The sequence below is a fragment of the Podarcis liolepis genome, assembly GCF_965112155.1.
Source record: "Podarcis liolepis genome assembly, chromosome: 13".
Lineage (NCBI taxonomy): Eukaryota > Metazoa > Chordata > Lepidosauria > Squamata > Lacertidae > Podarcis > Podarcis liolepis.
Window position 1 is genome coordinate 19,867,167 of NC_139573.1, and position 27,854 is coordinate 19,895,020.

General features: G+C 45.8%; 2 protein-coding genes across 5 annotated transcripts in view; both read left to right on the top strand.

Moving 5' to 3' along the window:
• Nucleotides 1-27,854, top strand: part of LOC310691790 (leukocyte immunoglobulin-like receptor subfamily A member 2) — a 72,687-nt gene that overhangs the window by 15,226 nt on the left and 29,607 nt on the right. The window lies entirely within an intron of this gene.
• Nucleotides 1-27,854, top strand: part of LOC310691779 (leukocyte immunoglobulin-like receptor subfamily A member 2) — a 39,249-nt gene that overhangs the window by 10,082 nt on the left and 1,313 nt on the right. The window contains exons 7-11 of one of the 4 annotated variants that reach the window (XM_083471805.1): nt 18,285-18,569; nt 19,449-19,736; nt 23,593-23,883; nt 25,174-25,452; nt 27,283-27,570. In XM_083471805.1, coding sequence (XP_083327931.1) covers nt 18,285-18,569; nt 19,449-19,736; nt 23,593-23,883; nt 25,174-25,452; nt 27,283-27,570 — 1,431 coding nt within the window. Of the gene's footprint in view, nt 1-297; nt 589-7,664; nt 7,832-8,346; nt 9,265-18,284; nt 18,570-19,448; nt 19,737-23,592; nt 23,884-25,173; nt 25,453-27,282; nt 27,571-27,854 lie in introns of those variants that run through there. The other 3 variants (XR_014518562.1, XM_083471807.1, XM_083471806.1) reach the window with 3 other exon arrangements.

Consider the following 27,854-nt stretch of genomic DNA (forward strand, 5'->3'; position numbering starts at 1 on the left):
CTAAGAGGATGGACCATAGCTTAGTGGTAGGGTGTCTGCTTTGAATGCCAAAGGTCCCAGGTTCAGTTCCCAACATTTCCAAGTAGGGCTGGAAGTGTCCCCAGCCTGGAACTCTGCCAGAACCACTGCCAGTCAGTGTAGAAAATACTGATCTAGATGGACCAATGGTCTGATTCAGTATAAGCTTCCTATCTTCCTAAGATCCTGCTTCAGCTTTCTACACTGTCCCTGAGAACAGTTTCCACCATGTTGTGCTGATGGTCATCTCACTTCTGTGGGCTCTTTTTCTGTGGACAGATCCTAATTTAGATATACCAAGAATTTCCATGAGTCCTAGCAACTTGGTTGCCTTTGGAGAACAAGTCACAATCAGGTGTGAAACTGGAAAAGAAGCCATGATGTTCTATCTCCATAAGGATGGAGACCCATCACTAAACTGGACCATGGAAACTGAATTATATCATGGTACATTGTCCATTCACAATGTCAGCTGGGACAGCAAAGGGAGCTACAGCTGCAGCTATGTAGCAGAAAAAAGGCCAAAGGTGTTATCACTACAGAGTGACCCAATAGAGCTCCTGATATCAGGTATGGTTTCTGACTTGGCTATCTGACAGTGTGCCATACTATATTATTTGGTTTAACAGGTTCCTATCCAACTAAGTCATACTCAGAGTAGGGCCCTTGAAATCAATGGACCAAAGTGAATCTCTTTTTTTTTTGCATTTTCATGTAGTTTTATTAATTTCCAACTAGTTATACATTTTATCCATCATACAACAAATCATATCCATTTTAGACTTCCTTCAACGTCACTGACAATCGTTCATAGCTATAACTCTGGTACACATTCCATTCTTTCATATTGCCATTTTTCCTCCCTTCCTTCATTATTTCTGATAAACAATACTTATTAGTTCTTTACAGTGCCTCTTTAAACCCCGCTAGCGTTGTGTTTACACCACAGTTATTTTCCAGATAACCCACAAATTTCCCCCAGTCCTCAATAAATTTTTGATCTTTAGTATATCTAATTTTCCCTGTTAATTTATCCAATTCTGCATATTCTGTCAGTTTTACTCTCCACTCTTCTACCGTTGGAATTTCCTCCTGCTTCCACTTCTGGGCCAACACGATTCTGGCTGCCGTTGCGGCGTACTGGAAAAGTTTGCAGTCCTTTCTTCTGATGTCCTTTCCTACAATCCCTAGTAAAAAAAGCTTCTGGCTTTTTCGCAAAGGTGTATCTTAGCAACTTTTTCATTTCATTATAGATCTCTTCCCAAAAGCTTTTAACTTTCTTACACTCCCACCATTGATGAAAGAATGTCCCTTCTTTATGTTTACATTTCCAGCATTTGTTATCTACCTTATATATCTTTGCCAATTTTATGGGAGTCATATACCATCTGTAAAACATTTTCATCATGTTTTCCTTCAATAACACGCATGCCGTAAATTTTATATTCTCTCTCCACAGCCTTTCCCAGTCCTCAAATTGAACATTGTATCCAAAATCCCTTGCCCACTGAACCATCACTGATTTCACTTCCTCATCCTTCGTGTACCACTCCAACAGTATTTTATACATTTTTGACAGATTTTTGTATTCGCTATTTATTATATCTTTTTGAAAAATTGACTCTTTTTCCTCATAACCCCTTTCCTTCAACTCTTTTTTAAACATTTCATTTATCTGAAAGTAGGTCAGCCAATCATAAGTAAACACTTTAATTTGGTCATATGGTTTTACTTTCCACTTCCCTCCTTCGCTGGTAACCATTTCTCCATATTTTCCCCACTTCCCTCTCATATTAGTCTTCTGTTAGGGATTGATTAGCTGCTTGTGCGTAAAACGTGCTCCCTCAGAGTTTGTGCGACCCCACAAACCTCCGTGTGTGACGGAGCTCCTCAGACATGTCTGCTCTAGTCACTAGTAGAGTCCGACAGTGGCTGTCTGCGGAAGCGTTTCCAGCAAAGGAGCTCCTTAACGGAAACGCGTCTCCTGGACTCACGGCGTGACAGTTTCCGGCGAGGTGTGGGTCTCACTATGGGAGACTCAGATACCTCCCCACTGTTCTCGCTGGAAGCGTCCCTGAGCCCTCCCTCCTGCTCGCATTCCCTCAGAGATCCACTCCTCCCCCTGCTGGTCCCTGCTTCAGCTGTTGAGTCTCTTTCTTCCTCCCTGAGCCCCTCCACCACCTGATGCTCCGATGGCAGTTCCCTGACATCCACCTCCCCTCCAGGGCCCCCCTCACCCCCTCCCATTTCCTCTCCCCTGGGAGGTGAAGGGCTAAAACCCCGAAAAGAATCTTCCTCATCTTCCGACGTCTCGAACAATTCCCTCCATCGATCGTCGTCCTGGCTCGCTGAATCCTCTTCCTCTTCAGAATCTGGGAACCCCTCCAACTCCTCTTCCTCGTCGGTGGTGGCAAAGTATTCCCTTCGGAACCTCGCTACAGGCTGAGGTTTACGTGGGAACCTCTGATGAAAAGTCTCTATTAAAACTTCGTCATTGACATCCTCTGCCCTAACCCAGGTGTTTTCCGACTCCGGTTCCCCTTCCCACATTACCAAATACTCTACTTGATCTCCCTTCCACCTGGAATCGAGGATCTCCGCTACATGGTAGCTGTGTTCCTTCTCCTCCATTGCTGGTCCCCTAGTGACCCTCCCTTCACTGTCTCCTCTATACGGTGACAGCAACGACCTGTGAAAAACTGGGTGCAGCTTCATGTGGTTCGGTAACCGGAGCCTGAAAGCCACTGGATTGACCTGCTGCATGACTTCAAACGGACCCAGCCTTTTGGGTCTTAATTTCTTACAACCTCCTTTGAACGGCAACCCTTGGGTTGACAGCCACACCTGGTCCCCCACCCTGATGCTTTCACCTTCCCTTCTGTTTTTGTCTGCCTGCCTCTTATATTCCTCCTTAGCCCTGTTTAAGTTGAGTTGGAGCTGGCGATGGATCGCTTCCATTTCTTCAACGAACTGTTCAGCAGCTGGAACGCTCCAGTTCTCCCCCTCCCCCCCCTGGGAAGGCTCTGGGATGGCACCCGTGATTAGCCAAAAAGGGGCTCATCCCCGTGGACACGTTCTCTGCATTGTTGTAGGCAAATTCTGCCAACGCCAGCTTCTCCACCCAATCATTCTCTCTGTCATTAACATAACACCGCAAATATTGTTGGAGAACCCCATTTGCTCTTTCCGCCTGCCCGTTGGTTTCTGGATGACGGGCCGTTGAAAAATTGACCTCTACATGCAGTAAGCTCATGAGCTTCCTCCAGAACCTGGAAGTAAATTGTTTCCCTCGGTCTGAAACCACCCTCAAGGGGGCGCCGTGCAACCGAAACACATTCTCTACAAACAATTTGGCTGTTTCTTCTGCTGTGACCGCATGTGAGCAGGCTATAAAGTGGGCCATTTTAGTTAACAGGTCTACTACAACCATGATGGCTGTTTTCCCTCTAGACCTTGGCAGATCAGTCATAAAATCTATTGCCACTGCTTCCCACGGTCTTTCAGGTGTGGGCAGTGGTTCTAATAAACCAGCCGGCGCCCGCCTCTCCCCCTTGGCTCTTTGGCATTGTTCACACCCTCTCACATACTCCCGCACATCTTCCCTGACCTTGGGCCACCAAAATTCCCTGGTAACCAGCCACATGGTCTTGTGTTGCCCAAAATGCCCTGCTGTGGGGCTATCGTGCAGCTGCTTGAGTACCTTCTCCCTCAATTCCCCTTCAGGTATATATAACGCTCCCTTATAATACAATGCCCCGTTTCTCTCCTCAAAACCACCGGATTTGTCTTCCTCCCTCCTGAGACCCCTGAGTTTGTCCTGGGCGTATGCATCATGCACCGTACCCTCTACCAATTCCCTTTGCCCCACCAAAGTCGCCCCACACACCCAGCGGTCCTCTGGAATGATATGGGTTTCTTCGGGTGCTCCCTCCCCCTCCAAATATTCAGGTTTGCGTGAGAGAGCGTCCGCCCTAACATTCTCTGGGCCTGGCACGTAACAAATCTCAAAGTTAAATTTGGATAACTCCTGGGCCCATCTCAACTGCCTTTGGTTGAGCACTCGCGCAGTTCTCCAGTACTCTAGATTTTTATGGTCCGTGCACACTTGCACCTTATGTTGTGCCCCAACTAGCAGATGCCTCCATCTCCGGAACGCCTCATGAATAGCAAGAAGTTCTCGGTCGTACACCGTGTAGTTCCTCTCGGATTTGTTCAGCTTTCGCGAAAAGAAGGCACACGGTCGCCACTCTGACTCCTCCTTCCCCGGCTGCAGAAGAAGCACCGCCCCTATGGCTCTGTCAGATGCGTCTGTTTCAACCCTTAGCTTCTTTCGTAAATCCACATGCAGAAGTTGTTCTTCAGAGGCGAAGGCCCTTTTCAGCTCCTCAAACGCTCGCTCCGCCTCCGCCGTCCATACAAACTTCTTTTTACTGCTGAGACAGTCAGTGATGGGCGCCGTCAGATGGGCGAAGTTGCGGATGAACTTACGATAAAAGTTTCCAAACCCTAGGAACCTCTGCACATCCTTCTTGGTTTTGGGTGTTTTCCATTCCAGCACTGCCTGTACCTTGCCGGGATCCATGGCCAATCCCTTGTCTGACAGGCGGTACCCCAGGAATTCCACCTCCTTGGTATGGAACCGACACTTCTCCAGTTTCACCCACAGCCTGTTGGCTTGCAGTCTGCTCAACACTTCTCTGACGTCTCTCACATGTTGCTCCTCATTCTCCGAATACACCAACACATCATCTAGGAAAGCAACGCAATTCTTGTAGAGCAAAGGGCCCAGTACGTGGTTCATAAAAGATTGAAAACACGCTGAGCCTGCTTGTAATCCAAATGGCATAACGAGGTATTCAAATGCCCCCAAAGGGGTAAACATGGTGGTTTTCCATTCATCCCCTTTCCTTATGCGTATCAGGTTGTACGCCCCCCTTAGATCCAGCTTTGTAAAAATCTTTCCCTTCCTCACCCTGGTCAAAATATCATCAATCCTGGGCATAGGGAAAGCCACTGGTTCAGTCACTGCATTTAACCTCCTAAAATCACATACAAGTCTCGGCTTGTCCGCGTTTTTTTTGTCCACAAAAAACACTGGGCTACCCCCTGCTGCTTTGGACTCTCTGATGAAGCCTCTCTTCAGGTTCTTGTCAATAAACCCTCGCAACTCCTGCATTTCTCTGTCTGACATGGCATACAACTTGCCCACGGGAAGCTGTGCTCCAGGGAGTAAATTGATCTGGCAATCAAAGGGCCTATGAGGTGGTAGTTGGTCAGCTTCCTTCTCGCTGAACACGTCGCTGAGATCTGCATACTGTGGTGGTACCTTCACCTTCTCCATTACTTCAGTCCCTGCTAGGGTGGCTTGGGCCCCTGCTGAACCCTTTTCCCCTTTGCAGTGTTCTAAGCAATGTGCTGAACCAAAGGACACCACTCTTTGATGCCAGCCAACCAGCGGATCATGTAGAGCTAGCCAGCTCATTCCCAAAATAATGGGAGCGCCTCCCAGGGTGGCCACATTAAACGCTATCAGTTCTGTGTGCCTTGCCACCCTCATTATCATTGGGACAGTCTGCAAGCTGACTCCTCCTCCCAACAACTCCCTGCCATCAATCGTGGTCACCTGCAGGGGGTTGCTTAAAGGGATAGTCTGTATCTGGTGTTCAGCAGCAAACTCCTTGCTCATAAAATTGCAGGAGCTGCCTGAGTCCAATAGCGCCTTTATTTTTAGGGGGTGCCCATTTTGCAGCTCTAGCGACACTTCAATCACTAGAGCAGGTCGAGGAGCTTCTGGCACGGGCACTTTCACTGCTCTTTGGCCTGGCTGCAGTGCCCCGATTGTGGCAACCAGGCGTTGGCTTTTACCTGCTCCGTTCCCCCCTGTTCTCCCCCCTCAACAGCTCCCACCATCCCTTGCCATTCCTTCCTCTGGGGGCAGACTCTGGCAAAGTGGCCTGGCTGTTGGCAGAGATAGCATTTCCGGGCGCCCTTTCCCTCCTTCTTAGCCCCCTCGCTGGTTTTTGAAAATGCGCGCGCGCGCGCTGTTCCGATTTCCATCGGCTCTGCCGGCGGGAAAGCTGGCTCAGGAATGTCTGGAATGCGGAACTCCTTCCAACGTTCCCCTCTCCCTTCCCGCCTCTCCAAGGCTCTTGCCTCCTGCCGCGCTCCTATGGTCAGCGCAGATTTGGTCAGCTGATCCATAGACCCCGCCCTGGGGCTCCGTGACAGCTCGTCTTTCACCGCCGAAGAAAGACCTTCTTCAAATAGCATCTGAATGGGTGGCGCCGATAAATCCCAACCCAGTCTGTGAATCAGCATGGTAAACTCAGTCCAGTACTCACGGACAGATCGACTTCCCTGCTTGCAAGCCATTAGCTGTCTGCGCACCACCCCTTCCTCAATATCGCTGGAAAACATGATATCCATTGCACGAAAGAACTTCATCGTGTCCTTTAGTACGTCATTGTGCGTTGCCATTAGGGGTCGAACCCAGTCTCTCGCCCCTTTCTCAAGATGCCCAATTACGAAAGCAACTCGCGATTCCTCATCAGGGAACTCATCGAACTGCACATTAATGGCATATTGCATCTCTGTCCTAAAGGCATGGTAATCCTTGGGGTCCCCCCCAAATTTCTGCACCAATCCTGGTACCTTTCTGGGGAACTGAGTGGCTCTCCCCTTCTTGTCTGCATCCTGAGCCCTTCTCTCCTCCAGCCTCGCCGTCTGCAGCGCCAGTTGGACCTCCAACGCTCGGTATCTATCTCCCAAGCTTGGACCAGCTCCAGCCCCCGCTCCTCCGGTTCCGGTTGGTTCGCTCATGATGCTTTCTCTTGCACAGGCAGCGTACAGAGACTGTCGGACTGCTGTTAGGGATTGATTAGCTGCTTGTGCGTAAAACGTGCTCCCTCAGAGTTTGTGCGACCCCACAAACCTCCGTGTGTGACGGAGCTCCTCAGACATGTCTGCTCTAGTCACTAGTAGAGTCCGACAGTGGCTGTCTGCGGAAGCGTTTCCAGCAAAGGAGCTCCTTAACGGAAACGCGTCTCCTGGACTCACGGCGTGACAGTTTCCGGCGAGGTGTGGGTCTCCCTATGGGAGACTCAGATACCTCCCCACTGTTCTCGCTGGAAGCGTCCCTGAGCCCTCCCTCCTGCTCGCATTCCCTCAGAGATCCACTCCTCCCCCTGCTGGTCCCTGCTTCAGCTGTTGAGTCTCTTTCTTCCTCCCTGAGCCCCTCCACCACCTGATGCTCCGATGGCAGTTCCCTGACATCTTCTTAACACATATTATCTCTAACGGGGGGAGCCAGTGCGGAGTTTTTGGTTCCAGTATGTTTTTATATCTCTCCCAAACCTCTATTAGTGAACCTCTAAAGATGTGATTACCAAATCCCTTATGCACCCTCTTTTTATCGCACCAAAGATACGCGTGCCACCCAAAGTGAATCTCTTGCATTTCAGTGGATCTACTCTGAGTATTACTTAGCTTGCTATGACCCAAATTCTTTGAACCTTACTTAGTTAATTCTGAAATTGACATGAATCATGAAAAAAATGCTACTGGGTACAAACTAGATATAAACGGGTACAAACTTGAGTACAAAATAGAGATTCAACACTGTTTTCCTGCTTCATTGCCTTTTGCAGCTGCCTCCATGTTCTGATCAGTGTGTGTTCTCCATTTTGTATGTTGCTGGGTGTTTGGAGAAGTGACTGCTTAGTCGCTTATTCCATAACTTCTTTATGGAATGGTTCTAGTGGTTATGTAACCTAAGCCTGCCTTCAGGGATAGGTCTGTGAACCTGAATGGATCTGTGAGTAAACTACTTTTATATTAACGTTAACCAGATTCTTGTGTTTATTCCTTTTAAGAGGGATTAGAAAGGATTTTACCAGGAAGGAATCTTTAATAGTAAGACTCAGATGAGTCAGCAACAAGCTGATTGCTGCGTAATTTAAAAAGGGGGATGTTTGGAACTCTGCTAGAATATGGAACTTGCTAGAACTTGCTAGCCTCTCCTGCCTCACTAATCACCCCCACACTTCCAGCAGCTGTCTTGGAGGACCACCTAGGTAGACCCGTGTTCTTGAGGCAGTCCCTTAATCCCAGGCCTGACCCTGCTCAGCAGCCCTCCATTTGAAGGCTAAGAATCTATGTACACCAAATGCCTCAGCCAAAGCCTACCTACAACTGTAATCAATAAAAGCTAATTTTTAAAATCCCAGAACATTGTCTTGTGTAGTTTGCTACACCTAACAGGCCTTTTCTCCCTGGGGCAGGAGCCACTGTGAGTGGGTCTGCAACTTGATTTATTCTTTTCATTTTCAGAGAACGACCACACCCTGGTGAACATCATTCGCTTTGTCATAGGTGGTCTGGTCACTGTACTCCTTGGCTATATATTGACTTTGGATCGGCGTTTCCAAAGGGAGCATGTACACTAGTTGAGATAACTTGTTCTTCTCCAACTCAAGGTGCCTCCTCTTTAAAAAGGAAACAAAGAAACCCAAATGGAGTTTTTTTGGGGTGCTTGGGGATTCTTGATGTTACAGAAGAGGCCACAGCTGGGTGGTATTGAGGGAAATATTTCTATCTTGTCTTTCAGGTGAAGTCTTCGGAGGTGGTTTCACATGTGTGCTACATTGGTCTTTGCCTGCCTGGTGCCTTCCAGACCAAACTACTGCTCTCTTCAGCCCCCATGTGCTGTCTAAGGCTGCTAGGAGAACAGCAGAACTTGGAGGACCACTGATTCCTGTCTTTTCTTTACATGTTCCCAGATTCAAACAAAAGTTTTTTAAAAAACAAACAAACAAAAAAAGATTCATTTTCAACTACATGGAAAAAAACATATTTTATATGTGAATGAAAATAACAGTGTTCAAATGTCCCCTGTAAAATATGTTATTATTTGCAGCTATTAGTAACATCTTCAAGTGAGAAAATCATAAAATTGTTGAAGTCAACCGTGATGTTCTGGTGTTTGTGTAAATATTGTATGTATATGTAATAATATTAGAGTTATATGAGGTAAGTGTGTAAGCAAGCTTAGCTCACTTTTTTTAGTTGCTGTTTTGTTAATATTGTTACTATTGTTTTATAGATTATACATGCCATATTGATTTGTTTATCCTATAGTATGACTTGTGCTGTTATTGTGATGTTTAGCTTATTATTACTGGCTTCTTCATTAATAGTCTTTTATGGATTCTAATTGTTTTTTTGATTGTTTGTTAATTATTTTACTATGATTTACCATATTTTTTGCACCATAACACTGACTTTTTTCCTCCTAGAAAGTAAGGGGAAATGTCTGTGCGTGTTATGGAGGGAATGCCTACGGGTGGCATGCCTACGGATTTTCCTCCTCTAAAAACTACATGCGTGTTATGGTCGGGTGCGTGTTATAGAGCGAAAAATACAGTATACTGTATTTGGAAAGTTCTGTTATGTTTTGTTATAAGGCTGTTATTGTTTGTAAGCCTCTTTGAGATTCCTTTGAAAGAAAAGCAGCATAGAAATACAACGAATCATGTCGAATCAAGAATAATATGCAAATTAATGGCATTTGTTGTTGGGAGGTGGGTGCTTGGAATGTTGCTAGTGAATGGTGATTGGATAGAAGTTTTGAAAAAGGAGTTTGAATTCTGCTGGGGGACAGTTGAGAGAGGCAGTTGAGTTTGAGGTTGAATTTGGAGTGACAGTTGGTTATGGATGTAGAGAGAGAGAGTATTTGGAGGGGAGCAGGGTTGGTATGATGGAGCAGGGCCAGTATTGTTTTAAATGAGTCAAAATAACCAGATAAGATAAATAAAAAATGAAACCATGTGCTTCTCTACACTGTAAGCGATGATAAAACATTTTATTTTATTTTATTTTATTATATATAATATTTTATTAGGTTTTATCAACAGAAAAGTTCAAAAAAATACAAAAACAGAAAAATACAAAATTACAAAATACAAAAATACAAACATTAAACACAAAAAGAAGAAGAAAAAACACATATAAAAGACAACAAAGCTCCCTCTTTCTTAATTTCTCATCTGTAGATAACTTATTTTCCTGACTTCCTCACGTCTCCCTTTTTTGTATCCCTTTTAGAAATTGGTTCAGCAAATTCATGTCCTATTAGTTTATCTATTATCAATCCCGTCTTACATTTTACCTTATTGCTAGAGCCCCTTCAATTCATTTCAATGTCATCAGCATTCAAAAATTTTGCAATGTTTCTGTAAATAAGTTTTAAATTTCCTCCAATCTTCCACCGTCTCTTCTCCCTGGTCTCGGATTCTGCCAGTCATTTCCGCCATTTCCATATAGTCTATTAGTTGCATCTGCCATTCTTCCAAGGTGGGTAGATCTTGTGTCTTCCAATGCTTTGGATGATAAAACATTTTAATATTTCGGTTTTAAATATATGGTACTGCACAGACATGCCTCTTGAATGGCTTCTTAAGAAGTAGGAGATATCTATTGGCCACAGTATCCGTGTTGGCTCTGGGAAGAAAGGCAGTTTAGAAATACCTGACAAAAATCCGGCTGTACACCTGACAGAGAGCAAGAAGCTGGCAGTGGTGTCTCAACGGGGGGCGGGTGGGGGGGGCGGTGCGGCCTGAGTTCCATGTCTGTGAGGGTGACCATTGCGCCAACACAGCCGCATGTGGAGGATCCTCCATTCGCGGCTGCAGCCACAAGCAGAGGATCCCGGCGCTAAGTAATGCACATGTGCAGCGTTGCACGCATGCGCTGGATGTAGCGCCGTCGCACATGCACTGTAAAGCAGTTTGCCGCCGGCGCCACTCCAGTGCCATACAGATGGTGCAGGGATCCTCCGTTCATGGCTGTAGCAGCGACGGAGGGATCCCGCGGGGCACCATCTGTATGGCGCTGGAGCAGCGCTGGCGGCAAACCGCTATACAGCGCATGTGCGTTGGCGCTACGTACGGTGCATGCGTCATAGACCCTAGGTGTCACGAGGCCTTCCTTTGCCCCTGGAAGCTGGTACAGGTGACTTGAGGGCAGTCTGTGTTTGGTGCCAGCTGAGGGCATGGCAACATGACAAAATCAACAACCTGATATTTATAAACAAGGCAATTCATTTTTTTTAAAGGACATATTTCTACTCTCCAATATCAAATATCATCATCATCATCATCATCATCACCACAGGCATTGTGAATGCAGCAACTTAAATTAGTATTTTCTTTGGTTCGCGTGTGCTCAATTTTAATTTTTATGCAATTGTATGGTTCTGTTCTGTTTTCTCTTTAATTCATTATGTCATTGAACTATATGGTTTTGGTTTTGAACGAATAAAAATAAACACGACAAAAACATCACTGGAATTGTATTTTTTTAATCTCTTTTGTAAGTTGCTTTCAATAAGTTCTCTCTCATAAAGGCAATCTATAAATATTTTAAGCAAACAAACAATAATAACAGCAATATTTCCCATTTTTTTCTTTGGTGCTTTAATATTTACTGACCTATTTGTTTAATCACATTCATATTCTGCCTTTCCTCCTAGAAGCACAAGGCTACAAAAACAGAACCATTCCCCCTCCATTTTATTCTCCTAATCACATTTTATGCTTTGTATGCAGAAAACCTGGGTTCAGGCCCAGATTCATCTGGACTAAGTTTAGAAATGAGAACCCTGCTTTAAACTCTGGAAAGTTATTACAGGCAATACAGAACTAGATTGCCCGAAGGTCTGCCATATAATTTGTATACCACTTAATCATGGTCCTCTCTAAGTGTTCTATAAGGCAGGTCTCTGTGTTTCTAACCCAGCTTAGTTAGCTAGGACTTAGTATGGGGGAAGAAATCTGATTCAGTTCTCATATACAGGCAAACCTTCCAGATTCATGCTTTCTAAAACAATATGCAAACCAAAACACAGCCATCTTTTGAAATTCACACTTTTCAAGATATTTCAATGCAGTGTAACATGTACAAGAATAATTTTGCTAGGGTAAAGTTTGCATTAAAATGCATATACTAATGCAAATAGCATCAACATTTTTATTATACTGTATATGGAAAAAACTGCATTGCAAAAACATGCCTTTTAAGCAAAATTGCATTCAAAGATGAAAAGGAGAAATTTGTACTAAACTGATGGATTTTCAAGAGAACCTGTTTTGAAAAAAGTTCTCTGACTGATGTGGGACTTTGGAGAGCTATTACAAATGCGAAAATGAGAAAGAGGGACTAGCTAAAGTTGACGGAGTTACTCATTGCTAGCTAAGGCAGCCTTCCTGGCTTCCTATATTGTTGGTGAACATTCTGTAAGCAGTTCTGGTCTCTTCTTGGTACAATAATCAGCATGAAAGTAAGGGGAGCAGTGGCGAAAAAATATGTGGTATCAGATCATATGTGGTATGCAGATTGAGAGGCTTAAGGCAAAGGATGGAGTGGGTGATAAAATGATATTGCACATTTCCCATGCCCTGCAAAAGTAATCTGCAAACTAACTGAGAACATCAGTTTAAATAGACTTGGAGGCTGTGACATTGGAATCAGGACTTAAAGACTTCTGCTTTGCTTCATCATGAGACTTGTCCTCTTCATCCTCTTTTTTGGTGAGCAAAAAAACCAAGGATTTGCCCCAAGTGGGAAGTGTGTGTGTGTGTGTGTGTGTGTGTGTGTGTGTGTGAGAGAGAGAGAGAGAGAGAGAGAGAGAGAGAGAATATTTCAGCATGACAATAGTTGTCCGATCTCAAGCTTTAGCCTTCTTCCTCTTCAGGGCCTTCATCTCAAAGCTAGCCAACTAACATTCCTGCACATTTTGACTTCCTCTTGAGGCCCTCTTTCCAGCAGGAGATTGGGGAAGATGCATCACCATGCATTGCAGATGCACTTTTCTTTTTAAGGGGGAGGAGAGGAGGCAGCAGTGGCAAAGCATGTACAACTTCTCATATTGGGCCAGCTCTGCCCATGGTGCTGCTGGGCATATGGTGCTGGCATGAACAGCTGATCCCGGCCAGTGCTGCTGAATGGAGAGGAAGAGACAGACTGAGCCACAATCACAGGAGCAGTATAGTTGGAAAAAGGTCTGGGACTCTTTTGTTTGTAGCCAAAACAGAAGAGAGATCTGGGATTGGAGTTCCTGCTGCTGAAGTTATTTATTTAGAAAAGCACTTCTTCTCTTCACTTTGTTTCTCCAATCTAAACCTCTCTTCCCACTCAGGAAGCTGTGCATTTGCAAGCCTGAGTGGTCCTACTCCAACTGCTTTTATCTAAAAAATGAAATGTTGCGCAATCCACTGGACCTCTTCCACCTTCTCTATTGTAGCATCCAGCGAGTATGAGGGAAATGGATTGGAGGGGAGAGGATGGTTGAAGTGTGAGATTATGTAACAGGGGAATGCGTATGCATGTGGTATATGCATGTAAGAAAGAGCTAGATCTCTCATTTCTTTGCATGAGCACTGAGTTCACTGTTGTGGGCTCAAAATCTGAAACCTGTAGTTAGGGGACTGAGGAAAGCTTTGGCCTACAGGCCATTTTCTCCAAGCTCCACCCACCTACACTACACCTGATGTCATACAGTATGTGAGACAGGTACAGATATGACTACAGTAGAACAATCAGAAGCCTACAGTGAGCTCCTGCTTGTTCCCTTGTGAGCAGGGCTCCCTTAAAGTGCTAAGCAGTTGACTAGGCAGAGAGACCTACAAGAATTAACTGCACCCTTTTGAAGTAGTTTGCATTGAAAGCACTTCCGAAAACAGAGCTTTTTTCCCCTCTGCAAGAAAGAAAACCCTCCATTTCAGCAAGCAGCTCATTGCAAACCATTGTGTATATAGCTCTTAAATAAAGCACTGCCTATATGTGTTTACTACTGGGGATGGAAGGATATGGTGATAATCCTGCTGCTGTGGAATCAGTTCAGTTATTTATTTCTTCTTTCCAGGCTACTCTATAACTAAAGAGGAAATCGTTCCAGAAGGTAAGGACCCGACAAGGCTGGATGGAGTGGGGAAATGACTCCAGTAGCCTCAAACCTTTTAGATATCACATGCCTTCAGCGTCTTCGACTTTCATTCTTTGGGGCTCTTCCAATCTCCAAGGTCCTGATTCAGCATTGCATGCAGATGCCTGTCATTCAGTCCGGTTGGCCACTCATGAAGTTTTGGGATTTCGATTGGGGAGGGCATGTTCTTCAAAGGCACTCTAATCACGCATGTTGTGTGATTTCTCGAATCACATAATTGATAGCATAAGCACTGTCATTTTAAACTAAAAAATGGAAGAGAACACACACCATTCTAAGCTGGTTTTTAAAATATCTAAGGCGGCACTCTTGGCCACTACAGCCACATTCTGGGGCAGTGTCAGATCCAAAAGCCTATCCAAGCTTCAAACTTGAGTCCTCAGGGTGAGTGCAACAGCACCTAAAACTATTTATACATCTACCCCAGAATCCCTAAGCACGTTCATCTTGTTTTGATATCATAATTTTCATTCAGTTCATGCCGCCACCACCCCAGATACCCTCTAAGAACTTCCACTACTTCTCTAGCAGCAGATGGCAGAGTGAGAGGATGAGGTGGGTGTCCTCCACACCCTGGCAGCACTTGAGCCCAAATATCTGGACAATCTCACTCACACAGAAAGTAATAAGCACAGGAAGCAAGAAAGAACCTTGCCAATATACTCTCAGAACCACCTTCTGGGACTTGTTCTCCAGGAAGGACCAGAACCACTGCGATACATATTGTATGTTTTTATGACGTTTTATCACATTTATATTGCTGTACACTGCCTTGATACTTTACATGAGATACAATTTATAAGTGCTTGTGTGTGTGTGTGTTATACGTGAGGCAAGAGAACCAATAAGGACACGATTCCCAGGTAAGATCCTCCCCCTATTGTGTGAGCAGGTGGTCCCTCCCCCTACCTGGCTTGATCACCTTGGCAACGCCTCCCCAGGCGGGATTGGGCAGCTGGCTGAGGTAGGTAGAGACCTCCAGGTATCCCACCTGGGGAAGGAAAAGCCAAGCCTGTGCTAATGGTGCCGCATAGGGTCCAGGGGGCTGCGCGCAACCACATTTAATGTGGGGAGCCGTCATTCTCACTTCCAATGCTTGGCATAGGTTGGAACTGTTGGATTGTGTTTGCTTTCTTCACACAGCAATTTGCTTGGCTCCTAGGGATGAAAAATTTCCAGAGATAGGTTCTCTCTTGCAGAATCTCTCCCCACCATCCAGCATGCTGTTTTCTTTTTGTCGTCATTCCAGAGAGAATTTTCCATCCTCCCCACATCCACATGAGCCCTAGCTGGATAGTCTCTCTGGGAGGAAATGTCACCATCTCTTGCTGGGTTCATTTAGACTGCTGGCTGGATTTCTTTCTGCATAAAGATGGTGTGAAAATAAACACCACCAGTGGTGGATATAAAAGAAAGGCACTGTTTCACATCAGTGATGTCACAAGAAAAGATGGAGGGACATACAGCTGTCACTACAGAATGCCACTGAAAACATACCAGTCAGAACACAGCAACTCTGTGGAGTTGTTTGTATTAGGTAAGAGGTTCAGCAATTGGCTAAGGGTGGAGCGGATTGTAACTTTGTGAGGGTTAAACTACACTTCCCAGAATCCTCTGAGGGAAGCCATGACTGTTAACGTGGTATAAATGTGATTTAGATGCGTGGAGTGGATATGACCAAAGTCCTGCTCAGCCTTATAAAAGATAATCCTGCTTCGTTAGTTCTAAACCTGATTCTACAGAATAGTGTTCCTGCTTTTCTGGGGCAACCCAGTCAGATGGGCGGCATATAAATAATAAAATTATTGTTATTATTTTCTCCTACCAAGAAACCTGTGTATTTTGCCTAAGGGCATAGACAGACCTAAGTAACATCTGGATTTTGGGCCCTTCAGACTGGCAATTTATTGCAGGTGTATTTGTGACACTATAGTAACATGTTTTTTTTTTTTGTTGTTGTTGTTGTTGTTTAGTCGCTTAATCGTGTCCGACTCTTCGTGACCCCATGGACCAGAGTAACATGTTAGTGATGGTTTTATTCTCTTTTATTCTGTGGTGCATCTCAAATGCTACCACATTATTGCTGTCCAGACTAACTAACTATAGTGCCACGAAAGCAGGACAAAAGACAAAAAACAAACCCAGAACATTTGTAGTGTTCTCTATGTTAACTGTGCTCAGAATCCTACCAGGGTCATAGATGAGCTTGTTTTCAATCCTGTTTCTGCCTGCAGAAGTTTTGAGACAGTCACACTGTTCTGCCCTCACAAGGGTCAGTTAAGCTGCAGAGACACATTCTGGAGACTGATGGTGTAACACTCCTCAAGGATATCTATCACCAAAGGACATCTTACAAAGATCGCCTCACCACCATTACTGTGCAACCAAGATTAATAACTGACCCTTGTGGGGGAAGAACACACACTGCTTCATTTTCAAGTCAGTGCATATCCTGTAAGTGCCTGCTGAAACCCCTGGTTTATTTTTGTCCCACTTTGGTTGTGCTATAGCCCCTCTGGACATCAGTCATTCAGTGGAATTGGGGCATTAAAGCTGCAAAGAAACGTCAGCTTGGAGAGCCCCCCAAAGCAGAATTTCAGCAAGTTACAGAACGTGCACTGATTGGAAATGAAGCAGTATGGCTACCCAAAAACTGTTGCAGCTGCAAACAGTATTGAAAATGGGCTCACGTATTACCAACCCAATAGCATCATGAGCACAAATGATCATGGCTATTCAATATATTAAAAAAAGGATGTCTGGAGGGGCCTGAGGAGTGAATGAACATGAAAATGGCCTAAGATTAGATCCAGGAGAAACTGACTCCTGGATTATTGGGCTTCGGGAGTAGAGAACCCAAGATTATCAAAGATTAAAAGGTCAAAAATTATATGGTGGTACAAAAGGCCTTTGGTGGTACAAACTGAAACCTGCATAGCATATGAATGAATGCTAAAAGGTAAAGGTAAAGGGACCCCTGACCATTAGGTCTAGTCATGGACGACTCTGGGGTTGTGGCGCTCATCTCGCTTTATTGGCCAAGGGAGCCGGTGTACAGCTTCCGGGTCATGTGGCCAGCATGACTAAGCTGCTTCTGGTGAACCAGAGCAACGCATGGAAATGCCGTTTACCTTCCCGCCAGAGCGGTACCTATTTATCTACTTGCACTTTGACGTGCTTTTGAACTGCTAGGTTGGCAGGAGCTGGGACCGAGAAACGGGAGCTCACCCTGTCACGGGGATTTGAACTGCTGACCTTCTGATCAGCAAGCCCTAGACTCTGTGGTCTAGACCACAGCGCCACCCGCATCCCTTGAATGTCTGCTACCTCCTCCCATATTCTATGTGACCTAGAGCAGATTCCATCTACCAGCCAACTTTTCCTCTCTGCCCCCATCTCCCTGCCATTGCTTTGGTTACCACCAAACAGACAGATAAAGAGTGCTGAGGAACCCAAAATCTTCCACACCCCTTTATGACATTTTGATTGGCCTAATAAAGATATTTGCCCAATATGGTATCTGGATGTGTTTTTCCCCACCTTGTGGACCAACATATAGGCCTTTCTATTTTGGCAGCCCATGTTCATTTGCTTCATGGACTTCAAAACTATGGCTATTTTAAACCAGCAGATCCTTGGGTCAGCTTGGGTGGATACCTGTGAAGCTCAGGGACATTTAAATGGTGTTGCCCTCTTTTTCACTCCAGTGACAAAGTGCAGAATTGGGAGGTGTGCTGCCAAATACAACAGTTCTTTCCAAGGATATCAGGACAAAAGCAATGAGGAGGTGGAAGGGGAACCAAAACAGTTTTATTAACAAATAAACAGCAGGCATACAAAGCATAAAATAAAACATACCCGACAGGGGCTACCTAATCTCCCCTTCAGCTGCCCGGAGCCCCAGGTAGAGCAACAGAAGAAAGACCCCGACCATCAGTCTCCCAGCATCAGGTCCTTTGATCTGGGTAGAAGCTCACTGGGCCCCTCCCACCTATGGCTTTTATAGCCTGCCTTGATGTCATCAAGTGCACCTGGCATTACTCATGATGAATACAGAGCTGCTGAGAGTCTCCCACTACCTGCAGCCGGCATCCAGCCAGCACTTGCAACACAGAAGAAACTCCCGACAGGTGTGTAAAAGACAAGAATCCAACTGGGGATGTTAAAGGGAAAGGGACATGTCACCTAACTCCTTGAAATACAATTGTTTTCTGCATTTCCACTACAGGAGGGGAATGACCGCAGCCCTGTCTCTTCCTTTCCACAGACCCTAGCCTACCCAAACCCACAATAAGCCCCATTGGGATGAGCGCCATTGAAAAAAATGCAACTATCCAATGCCAGTCCCAAAGTCCAATTGCAGGTTTCTATCTCCAAAAGGATGAAGACCAGATGGATCATAAGCACATGGAGACCAATGGGACTAGGGGCAGCTACACAATCAGCAACATTAGCCGGGCAGATGGAGGAGGTTACAGGTGTCGTTATAGCTCTGAATCAGAACCCTTTGTTATCTCAGAGCCTAGTGATCCTGTGGAGTTGTTCCTAGAAGGTAAGGAATCTCTCTCTCTCTCTCTCTCTCTCTCTCTCTCTCTCTCTCTCTCTCTCTCTCCACCTCTCACCATATAGATCCATTTCAATTTTTTTTTAATGTCTGCAGAATGTCTAGTAGCCAAGCACTAGGAGGCTATCCATTCAGGGCAGCTGGGAGGATAAACCAGCAGTAGCATTTCTCGAGGACCTAGTTCTTTCATCAGAAAAAGCAAGAAAGAAGTTTCTCAAAATATTTCCATTACAATGAAGTTAAAACTACTTTGGCAAAGTTCTAGGCTACACCCTGACACTCATCTGGGACTTGGTAGTTTGGGAGTCCTGAGAGCGGCATATGCTGGGCAAACGGATGGGAAAGGTGTGATAGCAATCAATGTGATTTATTTGGTTGGAGCTGTGGATTTGTGCAATGACAGGTGATTTTGGCCAAAGTGCATCATTGGGAATGTTGCTGAAACACATTTTATTCCCCAAAATTTCCAATGCAAAACCAACATTTCAGGGTCTAGCGATGCCTCTATCTCACCCAATTAAGATAAATTGAAGCAGATGACAAGGGGTAGTTGAAACCAAGTGCTTACACTTTCAAAAAAGGCAAATTTCTACCCATTACAGCAGGGATGTGAAATCTTTTCTTTTAAATGTTCTTTCTTTCTTTCTTTCTTTCTTTCTTTCTTTCTTTCTTTCTTTCTTCCCTTGATAGTTTGGGCTAAAATTAATATAAATTAATGATTCCTGTATGTTTTCTGAGCAAAGTTATAACTGTACAAGAGAGGAAAGCGCAATGTCCCAAATGTACCTCTCTGGCCTGTGACTGAGGACAGGAACCATCTTAAGATGGTTGTGATCTCATTTCTGCTTTTCTTATTTCTGTATACAGATCCCAAGTTACCCATACCTGTCATCTCCATCTACCCCAGTTCGTTTGTTTCCCTGGGCCACTCAGTCACCATCCAGTGTAAAACTGAAGAACGATCTGCAAAGTTTTTTCTCCATAAAGCTGGAGACCCAAAACCAAGGTTTCTCACAAGCCCAAAGTCAAATGAGGGAGAGCTTTCCCTGAACATCAGCTGGGAGGACAAAGGGAGCTACAGGTGCAGCTATATACCTCAATCAAATCTTTTCTTGAACTCACGCCACAGTTCCCCCTTGCAACTTCCATCAACAGGTGTGTAACATCTAACTTGCCCTTTTCTGGCTCCCTGTAGCTTCTCATCGTCCTTGAATTGTTAGTTAATTAATTACTTAATTACTTGAAGTCAGGTATAAGCAGCTGGAGGATGAGGAGGAGAAGAGGATAGAGAGAGAATAAAGAGCTGTGAATGGATGGGGGCACTCTCTTCCCATCCTTTGGACCCCCCTGGGAAACTCAACAAACCGGCTGTACCTGGAACTGGGAGAAGAAAGTGCAGCTGAATGGGACACAGCTGTGGGCAGCCTGAGGAAGTACCTGCCCATAAAAAGCAAGTCTAGAGTGAGGAACTGGGGTGATGCCCTCTGTTTCCAGCACCTCTTCTCATTGCGAGACCTTTGTGGGTGGGCTGAGAGTTTCTTGGACCCTGGATGAGAGCCTAGAGGCTGAGAGGGAGCTTGTTTTAGAAGGAAAATGAATTGATACTGATTTATATATATTAGTAACTATGTATTAATGTAACACTTTTATATGTGTAGCAACTGTATTTTTGTAATATTTTGTTTTGTTTGTCCTGGCTTTAGTTTTCCATGCACCGTTTACAGATATTTTAAATGTATTAAGTGGTAAAGTGGTACCTTGGGTTACATACACTTCAGGTTACAGACTCCACTAACCCCGAAATATTACCTCGGGTTAAGAACTTTGCTTCAGGATGAGAACAGAAATCGTGGTCTGGCGGCACAGCGGCGGCAGGAGGCCCCATTAGCTAAAGTGGTGCTTCAGGTTAAGAACAGTTTCAGGTTAACTATGGACCTCTGAATTAAGTACTTAACCTGAGGTACCACTGTATAGAAATTAAATGATCAATCAATCAATCAATCAATCAAGATGGGTAGTGAGATCCTGTGCAATCGTTATTCTATAAACCACATTTCTGTGCCACCAAATCCAAATTGTGCCTAGTCCAGGATGGTGAAGGAAAAACCCCACACTCAGGCACACTTGCACAGGCCAAGCCATCCTCCCCTGAGAACCCACATAATTACCCCCCACCACATGCATTCTGCCTGATAGGCTGAGTTTATAAATTAGCATTCCAGCATACATCATTGTCCCCTTCCCCTCCTCATTCCTCTGCCTCCCCACCAAAAATGACATACATTCTGCTTGTGTACCCTGTGTGCTCATAGTCCAGGACACCTGAATGAGGAAAATCCAAGCCCATCTATCTCCTTGCTTAACTCTGAGTCCAATCAAGGGTGGGCCAAAGGGATCCCAATTTAGTTCTCCCTGGCCACAAAAGAAACAGCCAGTACGGCAATGCCAAAGTGTGCTGGTCCCGGGGGGGGGGGGGCGTTAACGTGCGGCATGGTCCGTGTCTGGTTCGAGGCTGAAGCGGGGTCCAAGGCAGGGAGTTGGGTGTGGTCGGGATCTCTGGCAGAAAGCAGGACAGGGTGCCGGCAAGAACAGGTAACCAACGATGTTGCTCCCACAACCTGGGACTGGGCGGGCTGGCCTTTATCTCCTCTGAGGCATAGGGCGGCCCCGGTCCACGGGTGACTCGCCTTTCCTGGCCTGGAGGCGAGCACTCCTCCTGCGAGAACTTAGTTCCCTCCGCCTCTCTGCCCTGAGCCTCTGCAGCTCAGGAGAGGCTGGAGGGTTACTGGACCCAGAGGCAACCTCACCTTCCCCTGACAGGGCTCAGAGAGGAGCACCTGCAGGCAATGGGTCCTTGATCACCTCCGGAGCCAGAGCGGATTCAGCTGGTGTCTGTTCCTGAGGATCCGGCACAGGTGAGCGCCCTTCAGGTTCAAGCCCCTGCCCCGGCTCAGCCGGCCTGGAGGCGGGGACTCCTGTGCAGGCTGGGATTCCTCAGGTTCAGCCTCTGAATCAGATTCCCAGGCCATCACAGAAAGACAGGTTTGGGGAATCTCTTTGTCTCCAAAAGTTGTTGGACTCCAACTCACATCAGCATGGCCAAAGGTCCGGGATGATGGGAAATGCAGTCCAGTAGCACCTGAAGGGCCACAGGTCCCCAAGCTTCCACTTTAAAGCAGAGGGGTAGCATGAGGAGCTATCGAGGTGATTGCTCCAGGTGCAAATATTTTAGAGGCGCACCTCTGTAGCTGCCTCTCCAACTAAAGGCTCTCCCCGTCCTGCTCACCCACTTCACCTGACCAGCACACCAAGCAGGAACTGGGGGACGATGGGCCCTTGGTCATCCCTTGGCTGCACAGTGTCCCTGGCAGGGGAGGTCAGTGGACGGCAAGACTCGCGATGGTGGTGGTGATGGCACCCCAGCCTGAGGAGGAGCGCAGGCATATCTGGCTGCTGTTCCACAGCTTTGTCCAGCAGCAGAAGCAGCGCCACATGGATGTGCTGGTTAGGGAGTGCAATACTTTCCTTTCTCTGGGTGCTGCAACCCACGCTATGCCACTGCTTTAAAGGCTGTCTGCAGCCCATGTTATCTATCGATTTACTGCGTGCCAATGTAGAGAGGAACAGTCACCCATGGTGTCCTTGGCGAGTACATTTGTAGATGGCTGCTTAAAAGGTAAAGGTAAAGGTACCCCTGACTGTTAGGTCCAGTCGTGGACAACTCTGGGGCTGCAGAGCTCATCTCACTCTATAGGCTGAGGGAGCTGGCATTTGGTGATGTGGCCAGCATGACTAAACCGCTTCTGGTGAACCAGAGCAGCGCATGGAAACACCGTTTACCTTCCCACCAGAGCGGTACCTATTTATTTACTTGCACTTTGACGTGCTTTCGAACTGCTAGGTTGGCAGGAGCTGGGACCGAGCAACGGGAGCTCACCTGCTGATCGGCAAGCCCTAGGCTCTGTGGTTTAGACCAGTGTTTCCCAACCTTTTTTGGGCAACGGCACACCTGTTTAATGAAAAAAATCTCGCGGCACACCATCATTACAGCCCCGTGACGTCAGCGCGCAGCGTCACGCCGGGAGGGACGCACGAAAGTGAAAGTTTTTTCCCTCCCCCTTGCCGGGGAACCTCCAAGCTTTGGGGGTGGGGGGGGGAGGAGGCAGCAGAGCGAGGGACTGAGGGACGGCGGCAACTGAGGCGGCGGTGGCTGTTGTGGTGGTGGCAGCGATAGCGGGCGGAGGAGGGGGCGGCGGCAGGGCTTGAGGAGCCGTCGCCGGGAGTTGCTGCTGCTGTTGTTGCTGCTGCTGCCCGGACATGCCGGCCTCCTCCTCCTCCGCTGTCTCACGCTCCTCCCTTTTGCACGCGCTGCCCCGCCGCTCGGCACCACCACCGCGGAGCCGCCCCCGGCTCGACGCGGATCCTTGACGCCGCCGCCTCTCACCGCCCGACTCGCCCGCCTCCCTCCCACGGCACACCAGCCAACGTCTCACGGCACACTAGTGTGCCGCGGAACACCGGTTGGGAAACACTGGTTTAGACCACAGCCCAACCCGTGTCCCAGATGGCTGCTTAGTTAAGGCTAAATGCACCACTGACTGCCAAAACTTCGCTCACAGCTTTAAGAGAAACTGCTCAGATGTAACACTCAGTAGTTAGTGTGCCCAGAGAAGACTCTGTTGGCAATTGCTGGGGGGGGGGGGAGAGGGGGAGAGACACAAATTATCATGTAACAATGTGAATAATATGCCAGCCATTTCTCCTCATTGGCATCCAAGCAGTTTTACGGGTAGAAGAATTGACTTTTTTTTCTTGAAAGATGAGTGCACTCCTTTGTGGATCCTTGGTCAGATGTGTGGGGTATAATCTCCTCACTTAATGTTGCATTTTAATCTTGTTTTTAAGTTGTATTCATTCAACTCGTTTTTATTATTGGTTGTTAGCCGCCCTGAGCCCGGCCTTGGCTGGGGAGGGTGGGGTATAAATAAAATTTATTATTATTATTACCTAGATCACAGCTTACCCAAACCAAGCATCAGCCTGAGCCACGATGAAGAGGTCACCCTAGGAAGTAATGTGACGATTGATTGCAGAAGCAATGCCACTGCTGTCAGGTTCTATTTCCAAAAGTATGGAGTTGCGAAGCCTGTTCAGCTCATCCAAAACAATGGAACTGTTGCCAAGTTCTCCATCAGCAACGCAAGCTGGGAGCACTCGGGATATTACAGCTGCACATACAGCACCCTGCCAGACTGCTTTGCCATCTCAGAACCCAGCGATGAGGTGGAGTTACAGCTAACAGGTAAAAAATATCTGGTTTTGCATGCATCTGCTTCCCAACCCAAAGTCCCATTCATCTTTGGTTAGTTTCTTTTTAAAAATTAATTGAATTTTAGCTGCAGCTATGGCTGCTGGGTGGGAGAAACGTGCTAAGAGGAAGGTACGCTTGGCAAATCCACACCGTGATCAGCACCCGTCCGGAAACCAATGTCCCCACTGTGGAAGGACATGTGGATACAGAATTGGCCTCCACAGTCACTTACGGACTCCTTGTTAAAACTGTGTTTACGGAAGACAATCTTACTCAGCTATGAGTGATTGCCAAAGAGGAAGAGTTAGTTGTGGCAAACTGTGATGAGGCTATTTGTACAGGGCAGCTATAGAACCATGGGAATCCTTTACTTGAGGGTATATGAGAACATTAGAAATTATTATTACTACTATTATTAATTATTTTATTACCACCACCACTGCTACTACTTTGTTGCTTGTTACATGAAGGTCTCCAGGCAACTTACAACACATCTAAAACAGTAATATAAATATAACACAAAATATAACAGGAAGTTTGCAACACAACAGCTTGAATTCCCTGAAAAGCCTGGCTGGATCAGGCCAGTGGCCCACCTAGTGCAGCAACCTGTTCTCATAGTTGCCACCAGATGACTGTGGGAAGCCCAAAAGAAGGAGCTGAGTGCAGCAGCAGCAGCAGCAGCAGCAGCTCTCACCACTGGTTCTCCAAGATATACTGTCTCTAATAGTGGAGGTTCTCCAGTGGGGAAAGCATTTGGGAGCACAATGAGGTATTCATTTTAAAACAAAAAACCCTCATTGTTTACACACACACACACACACACACACACACACACAAACACACGTAATATTGTTGTAACTTGCCCTGGATCTTAAAATGAAGGGTGGGTCAGCAATCCAAATTATTATTATTATTATTATTATTATTATTATTATTATTATTATTATTATTACCACTACTACTACCACTACTATTAAAAATATTTCCAAACTCTTGAACTTGAGGCATCTTTGGCAAAACCCTAGGCTAAGTTCCAGCGTACACACAGGTAATTTGGGGGGTCCTGAGGCTGGATCCTGTATACAAGGAAATGGGGGCAAAAAAGCAATCTCAGTAGAGTTAAGGTGAATCAGATAGAAAAACTCCATATATGTTAATGGTGGATTATTTGAGATGATGTGTGAACTGTTATCTCTGCTACTTCACAAACTAACGCCTGTTTGGAAAAAGGCTAGTTGCAGCTCCAGCATCTCACTCACAACCTTTTCTCAATTGCAGATCCAGACCTAGCCAGACCCACCATCTCCCTGAGTCCTAGAGGGCCACTTCCTCTGGGGGGAAATGTGACCCTCAATTGCCAAGGCCAAGGTGTCCGATTCAAATTTTATAGGCATAGAGAGAATTTTGTACCACAGCTGTTGAAGAACAATGTGGATGGCGCTCACCTTGTCATCAGCAACCTGAGCAGAGATGATGCAGTAGGATACAGCTGCAAATGCAGCAGTGTATCAGAAGTCTTTTCAGTCTCTAGTGAAATAGTGAAACTGCTGATCTTAGGTAACATAAAGAGTTTTCTCATGTTATGCTATCTCTGGGGGGAAGTCAACTTTACCTGGGTTTAGTTACATGTGATAAACAGTCTACCAGGGGAGAATGTGAGCTGTTGTTCATGTTAAGCAGAAGGCATGGAGAGGGTGAGAAAGGGCTGAAACAGCAGAGAAGTACCAGCAACAACCACCTCAAAGTCTGCCAGTACAATCCCATGCACATTTACTGAGAAGTAAGTCCTTTTTTGCTGACAGGCAGACCTCATAGGAACTAAGGACCAGGTGCGCAGCCTGGGAGTCATTTTGGACTCGCAGCTGTCCATGGAGACGCAGGTTAATTCTGTGTCCAGGGCGGCTGTCTACCAGCTCCATCTGGTACACAGGCTAAGACCCTACCTTCCTGCGGACTGTCTCGCCAGAGTGGTGCATGCTCTAGTTATCTCCCGCTTGGACTACTGCAATGCGCTCTGTGTGGGGCTACCTTTGAAAGTGACTCGGAAACTGCAATTAATTCAGAATGTGGCCACCGGGACCATATAATACCGGTCCTGAGAGATCTGCATTGGCTCCCAGTACGTTTCCAAGCATAATTCAAAGTGTTGGTGCTGACCTTTAAAGCCCTGTATACCTGAAGGAGTGTCTCCACCTCCAGCGCCTACGGCCTTCTGGTGGTTCCCTCGCTGCGAGAAGTGAAGCCACAAGGAACCAGGCAGAGGGCCTTCTTGGTAGTGGCGCCTGCCCTGTGGAGCGCCCTCCCAGCAGATGTCAAGGCAATAAGCAACTATTTTACTTTTAAAATACATGTGGCCCTGTTTAGCAAAGTTTTTAATGTTTGATGCTGTATTGTTTTTAATATTCGGTTGGAGTGGCTGGAGAAACCTAGCCAGATGGGTCGAGTATAAATAAATAAATAAATAAATAAATAAATAAATAAATAAATAAATAAATAAAAATAATATTATTATTATTATTTATTATTAACTAACCTTACACTGAAAAATAGTTTTGTCTGTTAAACGTACCATATTTTCCTGTGTATAACACGACCCCATGTATAAGCCAACCCCTATTTTTGGGAGGCCTCAACAGTTGTTGAGCTTCTTTTGTAAGTTCGCTGAGCTGTTGAGCAGCTTTTCGACAATCCTCTGCTCTGGTTGACGGAATTGGTGCCATAATACACCGCATACTGGCACTCACCAAATACTCTTCCAAAGCTGGGAAGAGTGGGTAAGGAGCCTCCTTGCTGACATATCCCTGCTACCGCCGCAGCACCAGCCCTCAGTTACTTACCATATTAACCTGTGTATAAGATGACCCTCAATTTATCACAAAAGAATTCAGAAAAAAGGTCGTCTTATACACAGAAAAATGTGTTATGTTTTTCCAGTCATGGTTCCAAAGGACTGCCACTCAATGACAATTTAATCATATGTGCACATGAAGTTGTGGTCCTGTATTTTAGATTGGATTGGATGCCCAGTTGGCATTAGTGGAACCTGTGGTGTCAAACATATGGAACATATGGAATTCTCACTTCAGAATTGCTTGCCTGTGGCCCATCTTGCTGTGTTTTTAGCACCAAGCACTCCTTGGCTCTTCTTCATTTAAATCTATACTCTGTGATGAGAACATGCTGTGGTTATATCTCTATCTATCTATCTATCTATCTATCTATCTATCTATCTATCTTTGTGGATTTTAAGCCAGCCCCCAAACATTTATATTGAAGCATCCAAACCTATTATATGACTAAGTAGAGGACAACGTCTCCTGATGGCCGAGAACTGGACCTAATTGTTTGGCGGTTGACATCTCACTTCCTGTTTCCTTTTATGCACAGATTCCCCATTGTTTGCACCTGTCATTTCCATCCAACATGGAGGATGTGTTGCACTTGGAGGGCAGGTCGAGATCAAGTGTGAATCTGATTCTGAAGATGTGAACTTCTCTCTTCACAAGACTGGAGACACAAATCCTATGCTCATGAATGGTCACTTTTATGTGGGTGAATTTACCATCAGCAGTTTTACACGGGAGCATGAAGGCAACTATAGCTGCATCTATGAAAGCACAGAAGAGCCTTTTATGATTTCAGCACCCAGTGATTCCCTGGAGATTCTGATATCAGGTATCGTATCAAGCTTTGGTTTAGGAGGTCTTTGAAGCTTAATTGAAAATTCCAGGAAGCTTCAAAACATGCAAGTCTCAGTCACATTGGGCTTAGTATGGTGGAAAGAGGCATTCTTATGTGCCTTTAACATCAGGCTGACATGAGTTAATAGCAGATAAAGGTTTTTCTAACAGGAAGATTAATGGTTGGGGAAAACAGCTCCTATTGGGGGAATTATGCACATTGGCCAGAGAATATACAAAATTCAGTCGACATAGGTCCCCAAGGTCTGTTGGAGACTT